This window comes from Bos indicus x Bos taurus, chromosome 20 (assembly GCF_003369695.1).
Source record: "Bos indicus x Bos taurus breed Angus x Brahman F1 hybrid chromosome 20, Bos_hybrid_MaternalHap_v2.0, whole genome shotgun sequence".
NCBI classification, from domain to species: Eukaryota; Metazoa; Chordata; class Mammalia; order Artiodactyla; family Bovidae; genus Bos; species Bos indicus x Bos taurus.
In genome coordinates, this window is record NC_040095.1 from 12,510,326 (window position 1) to 12,533,162 (window position 22,837).

The 22,837-nt window shown below is 40.1% G+C and overlaps 1 protein-coding gene across 8 annotated transcripts in view; it reads right to left on the bottom strand.

The window, feature by feature from the left end:
* MAST4 (microtubule associated serine/threonine kinase family member 4) overlaps window positions 1-22,837 on the bottom strand; it is a 619,741-nt gene that overhangs the window by 224,775 nt on the left and 372,129 nt on the right. The window contains exons 1-2 of one of the 8 annotated variants that reach the window (XM_027519966.1): window positions 5,077-9,433; window positions 1,043-1,123 (exon numbers count right to left, since the gene is read on the bottom strand). The exons of the other annotated variants lie outside the window; for them this stretch is intronic. Coding sequence (XP_027375767.1) covers window positions 1,043-1,123; window positions 5,077-5,123 — 128 coding nt within the window. The 5' untranslated portion in view covers window positions 5,124-9,433. Of the gene's footprint in view, window positions 1-1,042; window positions 1,124-5,076; window positions 9,434-22,837 lie in introns of those variants that run through there. 8 annotated transcript variants of the gene reach the window in all.

The following is a 22,837-nucleotide window of genomic DNA, read 5'->3' on the forward strand; positions in this document are numbered from 1 at the left end:
GAACTGGCCACGCATGGCAAATTTTTCATTCATTTGCATATAAGAAATAAAAAGCATTCATTAATAGAAAATAATTTGAGTCACTCTTTGCATCAACTGAGAGTGTGCTTCTACCTTCTACTTTAGGATTAAAAAAAATGGGTGGCAGGGGGGACTTCTCTGGTGATCCAGTGGTTAAGACTTCATGATCCCAATACAGCAGGCACAGGTTCAATACCCGGTCAGGGAACTAAGATCCCACATGCGGCATGGAAAGAAAATTATATATATACTTTTTAAAAAATGGGTAAGGGGAAGTTGGGTTGTGATTAGATCCAGCGAGACGAATTCTATTCACAGACACTGAATTCACGGAAATCCTAATAGATTGTATGCACTATACATACAATGCTAACAACATTTTCTATTATGTACTCTGGTGATAAGCTGGGCTAAAATGCAAGTAGAGTTCCTTGAAGATGTTTCTCTCCAGAGAAGAGAAGAATGAATTTATATCAGCCTATGAGTAAGAGGGTGGGGGTATATACGTGAGGATTCTAAAGATTCAAAAATACTAATGGTTTTAGACAAGTCAAGTACTTTGTCCTGGAAATAACATGACATAAAATAATGTATAGCATACATAAAATAATTTCTAATGTATATTAGAAAATGTTTCCTAGAAACTGTAATAAATAGTATTATTATAAAAGATGAATCAAAATTCATGACTTTCAGTGCAGACCATTTCCTAAGGAAAGCCACATGTAACATACACACAGGAGTCAAACAAACTGCTAATCACTGGACATTAAGTGAAACATGAGTAACATACGCCCAGTGGAATAAGCAAGGTACATTTTCTCAGTGCTTCTGTAAAGTCATCAGGTAAACAGCTCAACCAGTTTCCTCATTTCATATGTTAACATGAAGACAATAGTTAAGGGAAAAAAAAAAACTTTATTGCAAATTGTGGTCCACAATGTCCAGATACTCATGGTGGGATACGGGGGATGGGAAGGCAAGACAAAGCAGCCCCAGGCAGGCACTGGAGCACGCTTACCTCCAGAAGTGAAATGCGAAGAGAGGACTACAGGGACTGCCTGGGCTGGACGGGGTTGGACTCAGGCTCCTTGGAGTGAGACTGAAAGTTAAAATAATGTCATTCCAAGTGGGAGAAATGATGGCAGTAAAAATAGCATAGCTCAGTGAAGGGACTTTTGTTCCCTTTAGGCCAGAATCATCACGGCATGCCTATCGGTACCGCTAGGTAACCATCTAATCACGCGCCCCTTCTCAGCTCTAAAGCAGAGAACAAGCACAATGGTGCCTGCTGAAATTTACATTCTCAAAACTGCTGCTGCCATTTTTATTTATGCCTTTTGTTGCAGAGCAACTTGGCAGATATGTTCGACATGTGATTTTTTGCAAAGAAAAGTCGGCGATTTTTTTTATATTGCGTGTATTCTATTTCCAAGTAAGAATTAATGGTAAGTCTGTATCAAAACCATCGAGAAGTAGTCACCAGAATAGAGATGAAAATTCAGGTTAAATATTGCCATTTTTAAAAAAACAAAGCAACAAATATTTCCATATAGGAAGTTATATTTTTAAGCACGTTTTAATGAAAAATACTCAGCAATATGTTGTCTAAGTCTCATAGTAAAATGTGTTCTTATGCTTATGTTCATAATAAGGAACTTCAAATTTTCTCATATATGGTTATAAAGTATTTTATTCTCCAAGAGGTTTTCTTTTTTTCCTTCAAATTCATCTATCAATGGACCATTGTAACTCCTACTCCCATCAACCCATCCAAGCCCTCAAGCACACTCAGCAGCCAATTCTCAAATATTCAGCATGGGGGCCCAAGCTTAGAGTCCCTTTACCTTTTTTTTCCTTTAGCCTCATGGCTCTTCTCTTTTAGAGAGGAAAGGGAACAAATTAGTCAACTCATTTACTTGCAACAATTCTGCCAAGAGATCTATCAAGATATGAAGTAAATACTAGTTGATTTCCAATTACTTTCACATGGCAAAACCAAAATAAGAATTAGCTGAGTATTCTAGTACCGACTCTTAAGCTGAAGTGAGCCCTGAAAACTCCTGCTACATTACAATGAGTTTCTTCAAGAACATTCTTCTGCCTGTCCTTTGGTCCATGACTCTACACTGTTCATGTTCTTACCTTAGGCAAAGAGTTTTTGGAACTGAGCTGCACACTGGCTAATTCAAGCTGGCTGTGCTCTTCACTGAACAGAGACGTGGCAGCCGTGGCTAACATCAGATTCAGGCTTACCAAATTCTTAACGCCATCCTAGCTTCCCATTATGTGGATAATTGAGACTTGGCTGTATTTGATGCAAACCAAAATGTCAGTTGTTGCTCACAATGCTCCAATTTGTTTAATAAAATGTTTCAAAGGAGGAACATTTTATATCTTCTAAAACCACGCTTGGGCTTGGTGCCAGTACTCAGTAGACTAAGGAACTGATTTCCTTATACATTCAGAGCACATTCAGATTCTGCTGCTCTTCAACATACTGTACTCTAACTTAGCAGCTCACTGGAAAGCCCTCCTGAGTGCCCACTGATAGAGCTGTCATCTAGTCTAAGCACAGCCTTATCTTTTTCTTCTGGTCCTAAAATAGGCATGAAAAGACAATGGAGCCACTCTGCCTCCACGCAGAGACATGTTATCATATGTGCTATAAAGTGTCTATGAACCTAATTCTACAGTAAAATTGGGGGGGGGAAAAAAGGAATGAAAAAAACACACTCAATTTCTCAGAAATCAGAAAGCCATGCATAGGCTCTCTAAATATGAGAAATTTCTGAATAAATTAGTAACCATTAATTTCTGAAATATTAATATATTTGCTGTCTCAATCCAGGATTTCGATTTCTGAAACAGGAATCAGAAACACTTCATGTTATTGATAAATCAGATGGGAAAATTTTGAATTGCCTCTACAGAGTGTAAAATACGCTAGTGTAAGAGTCCATGCTGCAGGATCTATGGAATAAACTTTCCTGAAGAAAAACAGAAATGTCTCATGAGAGAACATTCAAAAGCTGTTCTGCACAGTTTGTCTGTTATAAGGTCCCCAAATAAATAAAATTATATACATTAAATGTGCCCTTAATAAAATCAGTGATAAGACTTTTCATTATAACCATTCTCTGCAGTGGTAAGAAACTGAATTTACTCAAAGACTGCAGAACTAGCTTTCTCCATGAATGAATATGAAATAAGCTATGTCTACCTAAGAGTAGTTTTACATTTCAAGGTAAACAAAATGTTCAAAGTGAATTTCTATTGTCATTGTCAATGACATTGAAGAGTGATCCTCTATTCTACTGCCTCAAGCTCCTCAGGTACAAAATAAGCTATTTCAGATCCACAGTGTCACGTACAAGGGTAGAGGCTAGACTGAGGGGTTATGGCCCCGGTACCAAAACAAAATGCAGGGAACCCCCTGTGTTGAGCTGACCTGTGTGTCATCATCAGCACTGGCAACGTCCTAAAATTGGTGGCACAGCTCAGCCTTTCAAATTATAGATGGAACAGTAGATACAACTGAGTTTGTACTTTAGAAAGTAACTTTGAAGTATCTCCTGTTAATGTGGATGAAACATCAAAATCGAAAGAAAGAAAAACTGTAATGTGAAACGATACGTGCCAAAGCCAAAAGGGATAACAAGGAAGCGGCACAACCAGAACGAAAGGTGACAGTGAAGTTGGGGGTTAAAACCAAGTTTCTGGGCCTGGAACACAGAGCCACAGGCATCTGAGCTGTGCAGTGCCAGAATGCTAGAGAGAGGAGGATTAAGTAGAAAAAAGTGTGGATGCCACTAAAATATTCCACACAGATGAGGGGGGCTAAATGCCAGAGTGGAGATGGGGACAAATCAGTAGCATTGGGCAAATACTCTTTGTATCTCTGTTGTATAAAAAGCCATGTCTAGGAAGAAGGTTGTAGGAGCCCTCTAAGTTTTCTAAGTGAGCACTTGTTAGTTAAAAAATCAGTGTGTAATTTTAGAGCAAGAACTGATGGAGAGAGTACTCAAATCGCTTCAGAAATGTCATGTTTTCATTCATTTATCAACCTAGGAAACAGCTTCCCTTGTGTGACGCATCTCCAGGGTTTAAGGGGAAGAGCGACTCCTCAGAACTGGGCACAGGTCTCCCCTGCAGTCTCCTCCTGGAAGGAGTCCAGCATCAATGAGGTGATCAAGGTTGTGCAGATTTCAATGAAAATGCAATTTTATATCTGTATGGCAAGTGAGACAACATATTTATATTTTTCTAGCAGAAATCTATTGTGCTGTTTATTATTTTAAGTGTGCCAGCACAGACTAACTCACAGCTTCTGCATCTTTGACAAACAGATTTAAAATAAAAATTTGCTGACACTTCCTGCATCACAGATGTTTAACTTCTGCGCCACAAATTAGATATGGGCATTTTACGGGGCTGCATCAAATCAGAAGGCAAGTCAGATGTGTTAATGGGTTTAAAAAAAAAGGTAAGCAAACACAGAGCTCAACTAGGTAAACACACCGCATGAGGTGGCTGGAGACTCTGCAGAAGGACGCAAAATGTACCACAGTTCATTAATATTCTGCTGCACAGATAAAGCATGGATCACATCTAATGAGTGTGACAAATAACCCTTCTCTTGCACTCTTATCCATTGTAATGTCTTCTGTTATCCAAGCCAGACAGAGGCCCTTCTTTAGAACAAGGCAGCATGGGGATAAACAAACAGTAAGAGAGAAGGAAAAAAAAAAAAAAAAAGACACACCACGGCCTGCTGATACATTCTTTCACAATGAGCTGTTAAGATGTTTCCAGCACTGAGGTTTAGTAACTTTAAATATGCAGCAGCTTTTCCTCTGACTGCAATGCAAAATGCTGGGTCGGGGCTTCCACATAGGCTGAAATCAAATGCCATACATTTAAGACAGGTTCCTTCCAGCTCACACTGCAGTGCTCTGAGGCTGTCAGTACAAACAAATGCTAAAGAGCTATTGGTCGCAGGAAAGCGAGTGCCATGCAGAAAGCATTAAAATATTAAAGAGAGACAATACTTACTCCAAGGTCAGCCCCGGAATCTGTAGTCTTTCCCGCTGGGCTTTCATGGTTGTTATATGTTACCACACTCTATTGTAACCATGACACACATTCCCTGCCAGCGTCCCGGCGATGACAGAGAGCCGAAATGAACCTCTAGAAAGGGCTGGACTAACCTTCTCTCGAGGGGGAGGGGGATCCTGCAAGTTTCGGTCCTTCCACCTCCAGCGGTAATCAAGAGATGTCAGCCGCTTTCCTCAGGTTAACGACAGTGCACACCGCACTGATTTCGTTAAGGGAATGAGGCTTTTGGCTCTGCATATCAAGTAATTGGTTTCTGATTTTTTTTTTTTTTTCAAAGAAAGTCGCTCCTCTCACAGACCCAGTTTTCACCTCAGTGAAATGAAAAGTCGTCTTCACCATGCAGACTGGAAAAAATAATAACAAAGCAACAGCATCATACTTATAAAAGAGTTTATTTCAGCAAACCTCAACTATTCCCTGCCTCCTGGGGATGCTCCTGAATAGAATTTGGCCACCCGCAGGAAGTTCTGCTTATTCTTTCCCTGGTGGAGTTAACAAAATCAGTCATGTTCCACAAGAAAGACACGGGGGACGGTTGCCCAATGAAAATAATTAGATTTTTTTTCTATATATGGCAATCATCAGAAAGAGGAATAAACTAACTGCCTTAATTTGGGGGAAGTTGAACTCTGCTGTGAGGCAAAGACTTGTGTGAACAGGCAAAACCCTACAATTGGGAAAATACCAACTGGAGACACAAGAGATTGGAGCCTGTATTTTCATTTTGGAAAACGGATTTTTAAGAACAGCGCAGTGCTAAGCACGTTAACAAGAGCAATCAAATACGAATAAGGAAGGAAACAGAACATATATTCTGGAAGCCTGAAAGTTTCATCCTGTATTTATTCAAGGAGCACAATTTTTCACAGTATTCATAACTTGGGACTAAGTGTACCTCCATCACTGTGCATGAAGAATTTATCTCACTCACTTCCTCTAATGCAAAATTTAAAATGATTTACAAATTGGCAACCATTGGTTTGTTGAGAAGAAATACTAGGATAAATCAGGATTTTACTTTAGCAAGTCTGGGTATTTTACTTTAGCAAGTCATGGCTGTTTCACCACAGCAACTGTGTTCAAGTGGTTACATTTTAAAGGCCATGAAGTCAAACTCCATCTTTTAACAGATGAGGAAGCTGAGGGCTCACAGTTGGTGGTAGAACCGGGATTAGATTCGGGTGTGTTTATTCCTGTCCCAGGGGCCTTCAGAGTAGGGCTGTCCTGTGCAGCTGTTCAGGTTGCGCCCTGCACAAGGGTGCCGGGCAGGAAGGGAAGTCACGGCTGAAATCCAGCCTGCTTCTCACTTTGCCAAGCCTGCACTCAGGCTCTGGGCTGCTTCCACCTCTTTTGTCTCCTCACTTCTACAACGTTACGCTCGGCTATGTACCATCTAGAGGACCATCTGTTTACGAGCCTACTAAGGTGCACGTGGACGAGAGGAAGTCCACATGCTCTTCCCCGGACCTTACCTCCTAATCTGCCAACTTGCTCTGGGCATTTGTTAATATTACTTCTGCTTCTTTGTGAGCTCACAGAACTCACCAATCCTCTGCCCTGTTACAGGCAACATATTCACACAGAGAATACTCACTGGTTAGTACTGCAAGGAGGCACCTAAAAGTGTAAACTAATAAACGTAAGTAGCATTTTGCATAAAACAACAAGAAATAATGAAAATACAATGGAATACAAAAGAGGAAGGATCAACTTTGCTCCCCATTCTACACCCAGGATACTTTTTTGCAATGTAAAATATCCAGAATCTCACCATTCTTTCCACCCAAAACACCTTGATTCAAGACATACTGTGTCCTGACTAGGTCACTATCATTTCCTTCTAACTGAATTCTCTACTTTCTCCCTGCCACCCTCCTACACTTTGTTGGCCACACAGACTCCAAGATGCTCATTTTCAGAATGTATCATTCCTCTGCTCAAACTTCTTCACTAGTTTCCTTCTTATTCCAAGTAAAAGCCAAAAACCTGGCAAACTTGGCCAAAAAATGGGACAACTGAGCATCAATAGGAGTGACAATAGCAATATGTTAAAATGTATCCAAAGGTTGAAACTATGAGCTCAAGGAGATAGAAGAGGAAGGAAAAAAGGAAGGAAGCCAGCCCATCAGCCAGGGTCATCTTTGGAAGATGTTAGAAAACTATCCCATTAATTTTAAAAATTGGTAAAGGGGAAAAATTCAGCACTTATCCTGCTTTCCCTATGAACAGAACCTCATAGATGCAAAATGATTCTCTTCATAGACATATTCCAAGTGGTAAATATGGAATGAATGACAACATGAGATTACTGCCATTTTTCAAACCCCAACAAATCAACAGATCTAGGTCATAATCACTGGTAACTGCTGACATCACTAGGAGATAACCTGATACCATGTGCTGCTTGATATAACATCTGAAGTCTTCTCATCAAACAAAGCCATGTCACTCTTGGATACAACTGCGCCACTACATCAAAATGCCATTTCACAGGGATCACAGTGACAAGGGAACATACTAACACCATAGAAAGATGAACATAAGCTACACTGTGAAAGCCAGAACAAATGATCTGATCCCTTAAACATTTTCAAAGCAATAGTGAAAAAAAAAAAAAAAGATGGAAAAAGAATCTCAACTTTAAAAAAGACTTGAGAAATACTGACTAATTGCAACACATAAACATTTTGGGAGTCTAATACCAAACATATAATCAAACATTTAGAAAACAATTACTGTAATAGACTCCCCTCACACCAAAATATGTGCACACATACTGGGTATTTGTTAATACTCATAATTTATCTTTAAATATAATATTGGAATCAATCATTTTTAATTTCTCACCTTCTAGAGATATACCCCCAAATATTCACAGATAAAATGTCTACGCTTTGCTTCAGGTTAACCTAGAGAGAGAGAGTAAGATATATGAGAGAAAAGTAGGAACTTCCCTGGTGGTCTAATGGTTAAGAACCCGCCTTCCAAGACAGAGGACGTGGGTTCAGTTCCTGGTCAGAAAACTAAGATCCTACATGCTATGGGGCAAGTAAGCCTGCATGCTACAACCAAGAACTGACACAGTCGAATAAATACAGAAAAAAAAATTTTTTTTTAAAAGAAGAAGAAGAAAAGCAAAAAAAAAGTGGCCCTGAGTAAATATTTATTAGATAGGTGGTTCATTATACTGTTCTGTTTAGCACATGCCTGAAATTTTCTGTAACAAAAATTGAAGAAGAGTTTGTACAAGGACTGCAACGATCCATGTGACATGTACAGGCCCATCTCCCTGGCCTCCTCTCCTACAACTCCCATGCTCATTCCTGGCTGTTCTTCACATGTACCAGGAACACTCCTACCCCAGGGCCTCTGCACTATTTCCACTCCCTGAACTCTTTCCTCTGAGATGTCCAGATATCCTGCCTATTTGGAACGAGAAGCCTTCCCCACACCTAGTGCTTCCTTATCATCCTGATGTCTTTTTCTCCTCTGCTTATCATCATTAGATGTTATTGGTACTTATTGACTGACTGTCTGCCTTTCCCTATGCAGGGAGGCGCCAAGAAGGTGAGTAGGTCGTGCGTATCTCCAGTGCCAAGAACAGCTCACATAGGTTTCCAATACCTATCTCCTGAAAGCTGAATAAATGTCCCTCCCTATATAGCTGCAACCGCCAACCAAAGAGACTCGGCCTCTTCTTTCTCATATTTATAGATTCCTGCAGCCTTAATTGTTGGAACTTACATGTCAGAACCATGACCTCAGAGAGTTGTCTTCAAGAGACTGGAGAACTGGGACATGTTCATTCATCACATGAAGACCCAAAAAGCCCCCACTGACTGCAAGGCACACATCAGAGACCAGGTGCTCACACGCGGGTGTGGAGAAAACCAAGGTCACACAAGCCTAGTGTGCTGCGTTTTGACAGGAGGTACGTAGGTGGGGAAACTGGTTTAAACTACTTTGGGATCACTGAGAAGACATTCACAGAGGCTGGAGTTAAGCAGCCTTCTCATCTTACGAGTGAAGATCACTGTGCAATCACATTAATGGTGGCAATACGGATTTGGACAAACCCAGTGGCATGGCTTCGGAGAAGGCAATGGCACCCCACTCCAGTACTACTGCCTGGAAAATCCCATGGGCGGAGGAGCCTGGTAGGCTGCAGTCCATGGGGTCGCTAAGAGTCGGACATGACTGAGCAACTTCACTTTCACTTTTCACTTTCATACATTGGAGAAGGAAATGGCAACCCACTCCAGTGTTCTTGCCTGGAGAATCCCAGGGACGGGGGAGCCTGGTGGGCGGCCGTCTATGGGGTCGCACAGAGTCGGACACAACTGAAGCGACTTAGCAGCAGCAGCAGCAACAGCAGTGGCATGGCTTAAGTCAGGGTTCTTCTATGTATTCTCTAGAGTAATAATTCCCAACCAGGGCCAGCAATGTCTGGAGACATTTTCGGTTGTCATACCTGGGCAGAGATCAGGGATATTGCTGAGCACCCTGCAACACACTAGACGGCCCCCACAACAAAGAACTACCCCCCCCAAATCAACAATGCTACTCTAGGAACCCTGCTGTAAAAGCAAGTATCAGTTTTTGCAGGACCCTCAGCCTCATTAACCAGTTTCAAATATTTTGCTTCTGATTTTATTGCACTAAGCTTAGGGGGGAAAAACAAAGAGCAGTCTTTTTTTTTTTTTTTTCCAATTTTATTTTATTTTTAAACTTTACATAATTGTATTAGTTTTGCCAAATATCAAAATGAATCCGCCACAGGTATTGTTTCATTTCTCAGTCAATATTTCCTCTCTCAGCAATATTACTAACCTAAGTGTATGTAATTCTTCCATTCTGCTTTCAGGGGGAAGGGCATGTTAGAAACAGAATCCTAGAAGTGTCTCTAGATCACAGACCTAATTACCAGGGTCTCCAAGCATACCGGAGTGGTAACCTAGACATTGAAATCTGCAAACAAGACAACCCAAACTACAGGTAAATGTGCCCCATGGTGACACCGAGGCCATGAGTGAAAGGGCAGCACACGCATCCAGCCAGGCACATTGACCTGAGGCACTCAGGCAGACAGGATTTACACAGAAGGGTTTGACTTCTTAGATGAAATTCAAGGCGCAGATCTCCCCAATCCAATATTTGCTCAGTTTTTGTCTCTCTAGACTCAAGGCTTCCACAAGAAAGATAGAAAACCCCAAGGCAAGAGTGAAAATCAGCAACACTCTCCCTGAATGTTCAATTATTTATATATTCTTAAAAGGTGGGCATGGTTGAGGGAAATGTTCAAAAAAGTTGTGTGTGTGTGTCTGATCTCTTCTTTTACAACTCATAATCTGATAATAGTTAGACCACACTATTAACATTGTCACTCTCTCATTAGCTGATATCATTTATAATCACTTTACTGTATACCTGAAACATTGTAAATCAACTACATTTCAATACAAAATAAACCTTAACATTTTTTTCAGCAGTCCTTGTTCTAGGTATGAGAGATGTAGGAGTGGATGAGACAGAAAGACCCATCTATGGAGCCCATTTAAGTTGGGGAAACTGAATAAGGATATAACTAAGATCATTTCTGATAAGGATGGGTACTGTGGAGGGGCCTTCACAGGTGACACGATGATCAGTAACTCCGGGAGCAGACACTGCTTTCAGGTTGGGACCAGGAGGACTCGGCGATGTACAAGCTTCATTTGCAGGAGGAAAGGAACGAGCTCATGAGGAGTCAGGAGAAGAGTACCACAGGCAGAGAGAATAGCAGTCGTAAAGTCTCTGAAGCTGGGACAGGCTGGCTCATTTAATGGCCTTTAAAGAGGGCCATGTGCCTAATTGTAGTAACACCATAAACATTCGTTGAGCATTTATATAAAGCATGGCATTGTGTGGGATGTAAGGATGAATCATATACAAGCTTGATTCTTAAGGATTTTATCATTTAGCAAAACAGGATGAAGGATAGAATATAAATTAAAGGAGGAATCAATTTTATGTTGTATACACCATGGAGATGAAGAACCAACCAGGCTTTAATTTTAGTGATATCTTTAATATGAGTATTGGCTTTTCAAGAAGACCTTTTTGAGAAGTCAGTAAATGATTTCACAGCAATTCTCTGTCACTTCATAAACCAGATATTATGGAACTGCCATGTATCCATTCCCTGAAGGACATATATCAGGTGCTTCCTGTGGGCAAGACATTAAAAAAGTAAGACGGCTAAGATAGGACCCCTCCTAGTGGCACAAGATGAGGAAAGATCAAAGCAGAAGCATCTTCCACTCTTTCTCTCTTCCCTTTCTTGCGCCCTCTCCTGTTCCTCTTCCTTCCCCAAATAAAATGAAACCCTTTCTTAATAGAGAAGGCTTATAACCAACACCTACATAGTTTGCTAAAGATATTTTAAGACATTTAAGGTATCAAACTAACCACCAGTACACCTTTTCTCAAGAAACTACTAGGGGATATGCTCCATCTAAATAATGAAGTAAGCCACTTAAGAGAAATGCATGAGATCAAGGCAAGTACAGTACATGGAAAGGAGTAGTGAATTACCAGGAGGAGGGTAATGACGATAAAGGGGAGTCCCAAGAAACAGCCATGCAGCAGACCTACAGAGCATACAGACCAGTCTGCAGCAGAAAGATGGCGGTGTCCATCAACAGATGAACAGATAAGCCAGATACGATAGGTGGACAGAATGGAATGCAATTCAGTCTTAAAAGAGAAGGATATTTTGATATATGCTGTAATATGGATAAACCTTGAAGATACGATGCTACGTGACATAAGCCGGTCGCAAAAGAACAAAAAAGTTGCATCTCCTGTTAAAGGAAACATCTTTTTCAGTTTTCTCACACACTTCTCTTTTGGGCTTCCCTGGTAGCTTAGTCGGTAAAGAATCTGCTTGCAGTGCAGGAGACCTGGGTTCGATCCCTGGGTCAGGAAGATCCCCCGGAGAAGAAAATGGAAACCCAATTCAGTATTCTTGCCTGGAAAATCCTATGGACAGAGGAGCCTGGCCGGCTACAGCCCATGGGGTCTGACACAACTTACAACTTGTCAACTAAACCACCACCACCACACACTTCTTTAACATACTCGCTCTTTTTCAAAAAGTTATTCATACTCTTCATCATTCCATGCAGGATTTGGGGCAATATATAAGAATATACTACTCACTATTTAGTAAATTACAAACGAAGCAAAGTAAAAGAGTTATCCCACACAAGTCAGAACCAAAGAAAATAGAAAACAGAATAAAAGGACAAATCCATGGGAAAATATGAAACCAAATATTCAGAAAATGCAGACTGATAAAGTAAAGGGGCAAATTTGATGGCATTATCTGGAACCAAAATAATTAATTACTCACCCAACATTATATAGTTAGTAAGTGACTGAGTTAGGATTCTAAATTGGATTTTTCTGACTCCAACTACTTTGTTCTTTTTTACTAAATAAAGTACACTACACTTTTCCAGATCATAAAGTATAAATATTGAGTCACTTGACAAAATAATTCCAGGAACATTTTTCTAGGTAAGATAGTCAACATATTTAATTCACATAAAAAATTAATTTTCAACAGAATTTTGGAAAATATATTGCATAAAATCAGATATTCTCTGGATAGGTAACCCAAAAGGTAAGCTAATAAACTCTACTTTTGGACAGATAAACTCTGTCAAAAATGGTCTGCAAACAAAGATATTAAATGACACAGGGTTTGGGGAAAAGAGTCACAAAGTACTTTCTGGAGGTGATAACTGACAAAAGACCTCTTCTGTCTCCACACTCAGCAATGCCATGGTTATCCCTGATTATCAGGGATATGGAGTAGACAGCACTATCCTTACTATTTTCTATTTTTGTGAACTGCTTAATCACTTGTGGCCTGACCCATTAACAGCCACACCAACATCTTTCAAGAGCTCATCTCACATTAGCAGAGTTCCTCATTAGAGAAAGGCCTGCTTTAATAGCTTACCCTAACGGTGTCTGATTTGTAATATTTAAAAAAAAATTCACACTGTGAATTACACAACCGAGGTATTTTCCACAGCTGGAGCTTTGCGAAAACTTTTATAAATAATAGATGTAAAATCTAGAGAGACCTAAAAGAGGTAACATGAAGACTGACAAAGAAAAATCTTGCTTTTTAAATAAAAGAGGGGGAATGGTAAATTCAAAACCATTTAAAAGAAAGAAGTGAAAATTCAGATGGTGATCAGTAAATTTTAAAGACAATGGGCCATATATAATAGTCAAGCTCCTCCAGGGGAATGTTATCATCTACATTTATGGACACCAGGTTCTGAAGCCTGGGGAAGACAAAGTATAAAGTAGAGGCACAAATGTTTGCATTGCCACTGAGGATTTACAGTCTTCTTTAAAAATGCTCCTCTCTCTGAAATTTCTGCTCCCAACATATCTTGCATAATTCCAAGTCAAGCATATCCTTTAGTTATTATGAAATGTTATGATGATCTGACAATGCGTAACAGATGACCCAAATGCATGTGTTGCTCTGCAGTTTGAAGTCATGGTAACAAAAACACCAAAATTACATGTCTCCATCACAGTGCACACAATGCAGACAAGTAGAGCAATGGAAAAATAGACGGCATTTCTTTATATTGCATGTTTGATGGCTATCGTTCCTTTGACAAACATATACTGAATACCTATTATATGTGCAATACTGGAAATAATAAAGAAAATTAGTATTTCATAGTTTTATTATAAAGTGTATAGTTGGTTTAAAAATAGAATTTTATGGAAAAGGTTTCTGTTGGCTACATTTTAGGGGAAGAAGGGAATGAAAAAGTAAGGGGAGGGAAGGTAGGACAAGCTGGCTCAAACTTGCTTGCCCTAACAACAGCGGTTATACTGATTTTCATTCTGATATTCCAAGTTCTACTAAATAATGCAATTTAGTAGAAATTAAAGCCTGGAAAGACTAATGTTGGCTTTGTGGTCATAATATCTGCCTGGACTTCAAGCATCTTATTTGAGCAAGAAAGAAAGTGTCTATTTCAATGGGGCAAGCAGCATAAAGAGAATTACATGTTGTTAATGTGATGTTTTCCATTCTCATTGATGTGTATTTTACAGTTTTTAAAAGAGTATATCCTATCTTATCTCCTTTACAGTCAGTTTTTCTTTTCTTTTTTTTTTTTTTAGCTTGTAAGAGCTGTCCCCAGTGACAAATAAGCTGGGCCTGCATGGTATCATGAATCCAAAGAAGAAAACCAAACAGAGAATGCAGGCTGAAACACAAATACCACCTTTTTTAAACCTGAAAATCCTTCTCCAGTTCCCATTTCTTCCATTGAAAATTATAATCTTTCAATGCAAATATGGCACCTGTTTTAGAAAACTAGGAATTGTTGAAATAAGCATCTTATAAAATCAAAGATTAATGTGTTTTGCAAGAATATATTGCTGAGGTATATACATGAAGATGAATTACCCAAAAACACAAAATACATTCTATAGAAATATGCAGAGAAACATTTCAAACTATTGATTTTCTCTTGAGCAGAACTTGAATTTTTAAATTTGCAATATTTTGGTTGATCATTACTATTATCCTCTAAAGAATTTCTAATTTACTTTTTATGTTTTTCTTCTAGTCAAATTTTATTTGTTGTGTTGTTCAGTCGCTAAGTCACATCCAACTCTTTGCAATCTCATGGACTGCAGCACACCAGGCTTCCCTGTCCTTCACTATCTCCCTGAGTTTGCTCAAACTCATGTCCATTGAATTGGTGATGCTATCCAGCCATCTCATTCTCTGTCATCAGCTTCTCCTCCTGCCCTCAATCTTTCCCAGAATCAGGGTCTTTTCCATCAGCTCTTTACCTCAGGTAGCCAAAATATTGGAGCTTCAGCTTCAGCATCAGTCCTTCCAAAGAATATTCAGGGTTGATTTCCTTTAAGATTGAATGGTTTGATCACCTTGCTGTCCAAAGGACTCTCAAGAGTCTTCTCCAGCACCATAATTCAAAAGCATCAATTTTTTCAGTGCTGAGCCTTCTTTATGGTCCAACATCCATACATGACTACTGGAAAAACAGTAGCTTTGACTATATGAACCTTTATCGGCAAAGTAATGTCTTCTCTTTTTGACATGCTGTCGAGGTTTGTCATAGCTTTCTTTCCAAGATGCAAGCGTCTTCTAATTTTGTGGCTGCAGTCACCATCTGCAGTGATTTTAGAGCCCAAGAAGAGGAAATATGTCACTGTTTCTACCTTTTCCCCTTTTATTTGCCATGAAGCGATAGGACCAAATGCCATGATCTTACTTTTTTGAATGCTAAGTTTTAAGCTAGCTTTTTCACTCTCCTCTTTAACTCTCATCTAGGAGAAGGAAATGGCAACCCACTCCAGTACTCTTGCCTAGAAACTCCCATGGATAGAGGAGCCTGGTAGGATGCAGCCCATGAGGTCGCATGACTAAGTGACTTCACTTTCACGTTTCACTTTCATGCATTGGAGGAGGAAATGGCAACCCACTCCAGTGTTCTTGCCTGGAGAATCCCAGGGATGGGGGAGCCTAGTGGGTCTATGGGGTCACACAGTCAGACACGACCGAAGCAACTTAGCAGCAGAGGCTCTTTAATTCCTCTTAGCTTTCTGCCATTAGAGTGGTATCATCTGCATATCTGAGGTTATTGATACTTCTCCCTGCAATCTTAATTCTAGCTTGTGCTTCATCCAGTCTGGCATTTCACATGATGTACTCTGTATATACATTAAATAGCAAGGTTGACAATATACAGCCTTGACATTCTCCTTCCCCAATTTTGAAACAGGCTGTTGTTCTAGCTGTTGCTTCTTGACCTGTATACAGGTTTCTCAGGAGGCAGGTAAAGTGGTCTGGTATTTCCAACTCTTTAAGAATTGCCCGCAGTTCTTGAGGTGCTAGCCTACTGTATTCTCGCTTTGTTTGGCAGAGTAATAAAGCCGCTCTTTTCTTCTCCTCCACATTTTATTTTGGAGAACATTATTCTCAAAACCTTTGAAAAATGTTGTGAATTTCTAATATTCTATAAAGTTATCTAACATGTAGTGCTCGTGTCAATTTCATAAACTTAAACTTATAGGCATTTTTACCCCCATTTTATGAATGAAGAAAGGAGGCCAAGAAGTAATAATTAACTTATCCAAGGTCACTCAGCTAGGAAGAGAAGGACCTTTAACAGTCCGCTTTGCATAATTTATTGAGATCGCTTTCTGTAGCCTAAAGAAGGATCGATTTGATGAATGTTCCTTAAGTATTGCAGAGTGCGGTGGAAAGACAGAGTCTACATTTATAGCATATAACATTTAACAGAGATCCATTCAAATCCTAATTAACTTTTTATTTTCTTGACCTAATATTAACAACATTGTGTTAAAACATCTGCTCCCTCTCCAAAAGCAAGTGCCTCTTAGACCAGTGTACTGAACGTTTTTTGGTTTTTAGGATTACTTTAGGACATTGTTTCTGAACTAAATGATTGACTTGTGGAGTTTGACAAAGTACTTGTCTCCTAGTACACATTCTGACACATCATAGTTACTGAAATTTGTTGTATGAACTCAGACCTTTCCTATTTCCAAAATAAGTAATTATCTCCAGTCCCAACCCTCATTATTTCCACATTCAACTATTTCATCGCAGTATTTATTGTTTGTCCCCAATATTCTTTCCCTTCATATGGATTATTATTTATAAACACTTTATCCATTTTGAATTATTTTATTTATCTATTTTTTTTGGTGACGTCTTATGTGTATTACTTGGTTAGTACTGTAAGATTAGATATATATGAAGGATCTATGATTTCAACTGCTTTAAGGACCCAAAACCAACTCAGATTTATCGTAGAAAAAAACACCTCTTGGCTAATGTGCTAAGTTAAAATATTCACCTCAACTTAAACACTACTTGCTCAAAAAGGTCTCCCCTGCCCTTTTGATCTAAATTAGATCCTCATACTAAGTATTTATTTAGCACAGTGTTCACACTTAGAAGGCACTCAATAAATATTTGACAAAGCAATGAATAGTTAACAAAGATAACTGAAAGTATAGTCACAGGCATTAAGGCATCAAATTCAACCGGGAGATGATTTCTAGAAGGCTTAGCTATCATTCTTCACTAGAAATATCAGGATCATCTGGGGCTATCTTGAGAAATCCAGTATGCCAACTCGAACTACCCATTCAAGTTCATCCAAGCCAGTGATACAGATGGCATCAACTGCAAACAACAATAATAGTCATGTAACCTGGAATCTAAACTGGAGCCTGAGGTGGCTAGCCCAGACAAGCAGCAGCAACGGACAGAGGGAACAAAAAGGACCTGGGTATCAGAAGGTGAGAAAGTGAAAGGAAAGTTGCTCAGTCGTGTCCAACTCTTTGTAACCTCATGGACTATACAGTCCATGGAATTCTCCAGGCCAGAATACTGGAGTGAGTAACCTTCCACTTCTCCAGGAGATCTTCCCAGCCCAGGAATTGAACCCAGGTCTCCCACATTGCAGGCGGATTCTTTACCAGCTGAGCCATCAGGGAAGCCCAAGAATACTGGAGTGGGTAAGGAAAAGTATAAAGCCACAAATTTATAATAATTCTGTCATGCCAAACAGCAGAGAACTGCTCAAGAGGAATCTCTGATTATATGACAGAATTTTTATGTGACTATCACTAATGCCTTACCCTTTTCTAGATAACCCCAAACTTGGAATCAGATTACATACCTCTTATCATGCTCACATTCTAACAGAACTCAGTCTTTGGTTCTGAGACAAATAATCCAAATCAGAAATTGACATGGGTTTTCATCTTTACCTTTCCTTTTCTATCTGCTCAGCCAACTTGGGAACTCAGTCTCTGAGCAGGTTTAAGTCCTATAAGCCAATAGACTTCTTCACCCCCCTCCCCCTTCTTTACAAATGTGGTGCTCAGAACAGATGACACCTGTGACACCCGCCTTGTGGATGAGAGGGACAGTCACTTCATATGAGAAGTCCGTCATCTAGATGCTCTATTTTCCTACATATCTTGCATGGGAGAAAATTTTTTTAAGTCCCCAAATAGCACAACATGGACTTACCAGGTGGGCCTAGTTGTAAAGAATCTGCCTGCCAATGCAGGAGATGCAAAAGGTATGGGTCAGGAAGATCCCCTGGGAGAGGAAAAGGCACCCCTCTCCAGTGTTCTTGACTGGAAAATTGCATGGGCAGAGGAGTGTAGCGGGCTACAGTGCATGAGGTGCAAAGAGTGGGACACGGCTGAGCACACGTCGAGCACAAGGTAATGAAATGAATGTTAATGCATCTTTGCCAGTTTCAATCCGAGCTGCCTCCTCACATCACAGGCTGTTGCCTCTAAAAGAGCTGAATTCTCGAGAACCAATACTAAGACACAAAATGTACCCGTGAGAGACTTCCCTGGTGGTTCTGTGGCTAAGACTCTGTACTCCCATGCAGGGGGCCTGGGTTTGATCCCTGGTCAGGGCTCTAGACCCTACATGCCACAACTAAAGATTTTGCCTGTGACAAATAAGACCTGGCACAGCCAAATAAAGAAATACATACTTTTAAAAAAATGTACCCATCATCTCAAATCCAAATTAAAATTTGATTTTCCTTTCCTGTGGGCTATGAGCCCGGTTGGTACAATCTTTATGGGTTATTCTGTTTCCTGCCAGAGAAAATGCTTTGCAGAATGGACAAGCATTACAGGAGGGGAAAGACTGTCCCATTCTTCTAGAAAGAAAAGACTGCAGGGAAAATGATATTGAGAGTAAAGAGAGATGGAGGTTCGCTTCCAGTAACCTAGATGGCAAAGTAGAAAACTTCAAATACTTGAAATCCCTAAGTATTTCAAGTATTCAAGAGAATAGTGTTAACCCACTCCCTTGTGATTCCCATGAACGTATAGACTGAAATTTTATATGTTAAAAGGCAGAAAAAAGAATTGCTCATGCATTTTTTTCCCCCTCATGTGGAAGTGGAATATGGTACAGGAATTAAAAAGGAAAGCTGTGTTCCCTTTTTTTAACATTCCTTTGACAGATCAGGATAGGGCTGAAACTCAGGTCTGGTTCAAACCCTACAGGGACCATAATAAAAGTCATCCAGAAAAAAAAAAAAATATCCTTTTTTCCAGGGTCCTACTTCTTCTAAGGCAGAAACAACAATAAAGAAATCAGAGGTGAAAAGAATTAGTACATCATAAAAAATAGGAAAGAAAAATACTCTCACGTTGACTGTCCCTGAGAGAATTTACTCACATACTTAAATTTACACAGCAAGTTACCATACCAGGAGCCTCATAAATACTGGCCCCATAATCAAGCTGCAATCATTCATTTTATTTACATTTCATTAGGGGGCCCTAAGGTAATGATCTGCGGAAGGTTTCACTACAGCCAATGCAAAAGCAAGTGGACATCTTAAAGGGAGAGGGCATAAAAAGGGAATGTCATTTGTCCCAACGGCATGGAATTATTAAAGAAACAATCTGCTTAAAAAGTTACTGTGTGCTTTTATGTGTTTCCTACTTGTAATTGCATTCTAAATTATTTTTACTCCACACATTACATGTGAGACGAGACCTGACTCTAACTAAAGAATGTAGACTGAACTTTGCATATTACATGGGAAACAAACACACTTCCATGAAAGGGATGCCGCAACCATAATTTCTGATACACCTAGAACGTTTGCCATATACATTACGACTTGTCATTTACCACTGGCAAAACCCATGACAACCTTTCAGGCACTTCCGTAGCAATTTGAATAGCTGCACCAAAGGGCAGAGCGGCAATACACTGAATAGAACATCCAATGCCTGCATTATTCCTTTGAAGGCTGTCAGCCATACATTTTGAATAACCTGAAATGAAGATCAAAAGGGAATAGAATTCATTTATTTATTTATTTTACCTGAGGCAGTGAATGAAAAGAAAGCAAAATTTAGGATTAAAAAAAAAAAAAAACAGTTTAAATGTAGGCAAATATCAACACTTTGTTCTGAAGATCCATAAAGTCCAATAATTTCCTCTAAGTCACAAAACATGACATTGAGCCATAAAACTAAAGGCAAGGCAACAAAAAGAGTTATAGAAAAATAAAACCAGATATTCCTTCCTCTCACTTCTCTTTTGATTCACCTTTGAGCTGACCTTCACTTACACGGTTCCTCCTGTATTCTGGTCATGGGCATCACTTCAGTTCTCTTCAATAATTTCAGCCTGAGAATGGTTCCTCCTTCCTGTGGGGATTCCCTGGGAATCATTCATGTTTCTCTCTCTTTCCTCAAACATGTTTTAAAGACAGGAAGAACGTGATAGAACTCAAGATGGGAAGAAGAAAGAGAGGGTGCCTTATTTTGAAATGATTCTAACATGCAAATATCAGTTTAGCATCAGTATCCTAAGCCATCTTTCTATACAGATCCAAAACAAGATGGCTAAAGAAAAACAAAGAGTAGAAATGACTGTCAAGCAGTTTCACACTTAAGCTATTGCACAAGTTTAATTGCCCCATTTAAAAACCTGACATCACTCAGTAACTGACGCTATACAAAAGATAATTCAACTAGCAAGATTCTATAGAGAGAGTATAACATAATTGTGTGTGTGTCATTGTGTCCGACTCTTTGCAGACCCACAGACTGTAGCCTGCCAGGCTCCTCTGTCCATGGAATTTTCCAGGCAAAAATACTGGAGTGAGTTGCCATTTCCTACACCAGGGGATCTTCCCCACCCAAGGATCAAACTCGCATTTCTTTTGCCGCCTGCATTGGCAGGCAGATTCTTTACCTCTGAGCCACCTGGGAAGCTATAACATAATAACCAAATTGATAAGCTAAATATGGCCCCAGTACTCAACACTGGAGGCTCTTCCTATGACGACAAGAAGCAGCTGTTACTGCTGTTCCCACCTACCTGCCAGTAGACACAAAGAGAGATGAGGGACAGCATCTTCTCCTGCCCGACCTTGGTGGCCCAGCCTTCGGGACCCTCGTCACACAAGGCAGGGACACCAGCTGCACTGTGCCAGGACCTTGGGGCCCCACGGGACTTGGTGGCCTCCGTGGGGCTCAAGGATTAGGACCTGAGGGGTTCTGGACTACTAAAACAATTTGCCTGAGAGTATGTGTTGGGTCAGATTGTGTGGAGCAGCCTAAGAACTCACCCACCATTTCTGGCATAGCTTCCCTGGGGAAGTTTGTTCAGAGGTCTCAAATGAGTGATCTCAATGTGAACTGTTAAAAAAGAGCTCACTTGAAAACTTGTAGCTGTTGATGAAAAAGCAACTTAAAATGGAGATTCTGACTCTACGGGTTTTTGTTTGGTCCTTTAAGTCAGGGAGTTTCTTGTGAGTCTAAGTTTCACTTGTTCGTAAAATGGAAGTCATAACACTGCCTCACTACCAGGAAGTAGTCATGTTCGTGTATTTCTTTCTTAAGAGAAAAGTTTAAAAAACCAAGGCTATGGCAGCAGAATTCTGAGAAGCCAGTAACTTACACTCATGTATACTACTCCTCCCCTGCTCACTGTGGCCAGACCTGTCAGGATGATGGAATATCATCCCCATGATCTGATTACCCACAGCTGGCTCTGAGTTCATCAACAGGAAATGATCCTGTGTGGGCCTGACCTAACCAGGTAAATCCTTCAAAAGAAAGTAAAGCAGCAGAGAACGGCTTCACTGGCCCAGCCCAAGGAAGATGGAAAACAGGGTGAGCTGGACAACTGTAAGGAGCTGAATTCTGCTGACGACATGAGCTGGGAGGAGCACAGAGCTGAGCCCTTTCCACACTTCTGATGTCCAGAACTAGGAGATAATAAATAAGCGTTGTCTTAAGCCACTAAGTTTATGGTAATTTATTACACAACAATAGAAAACTGGCACAGAGCGGATCTATAAATTCATGTTTTTTTCCATAACTCCTGGGAAAAGAGGCATCAGAAGTAACACAGCACACACAATACACACAATGAAAAAGGAAGAGAGAGGGGAGAGATTGGAGATCTACTAGGCCAGACACCGGAGAAGGCGATGGCACCCCACTCCAGTACTTTTGCCTGGAAAATCCCATGGACGGAGGAGCCTGGTAGGCTGCAGTCCATGGGGTCGCTAAGAGTTGGACACGACTGAGCGACTTCGCTTTCACTTTTCACTTTCATGCATTGGAGAAGGAAATGGCAATCCACTCCAGTGTTCTTGCGTGGAGAATCCCAGGGACGGGAGGCTGCTGTCTATGGGGTCGCACAGAGTCAGACACGACTGAAGCGACGCAGCAGCAGCAGCAGGCCAGACACTCTGGTAGCTGCTTTACAAATGTCTCTTGATTTAGAAAGACGTTCTAGTGTCTTCTATTACTCTAAAATAAAGTTTCAAATTAAAGCCAAATTACCACCAACTTAACACATTTTAACTTTCTTATCATGATACAGATCTTAACTAGCAAAAGGATATAATCCAAAGTTGGCTTTGAACATTTTTATTGTAAAAACTCTCAGAGCAACCAATGGGCGGGTGATTGCAACCTTGAAAACAACTATACAAAATAAAGTTATGCTGATCACATAGGTCATTCAGAAACAGTTTCTCTCTTAATGGGCAAACTAATCCATTATTTTAGAAATAGATGCAACATAACATACACA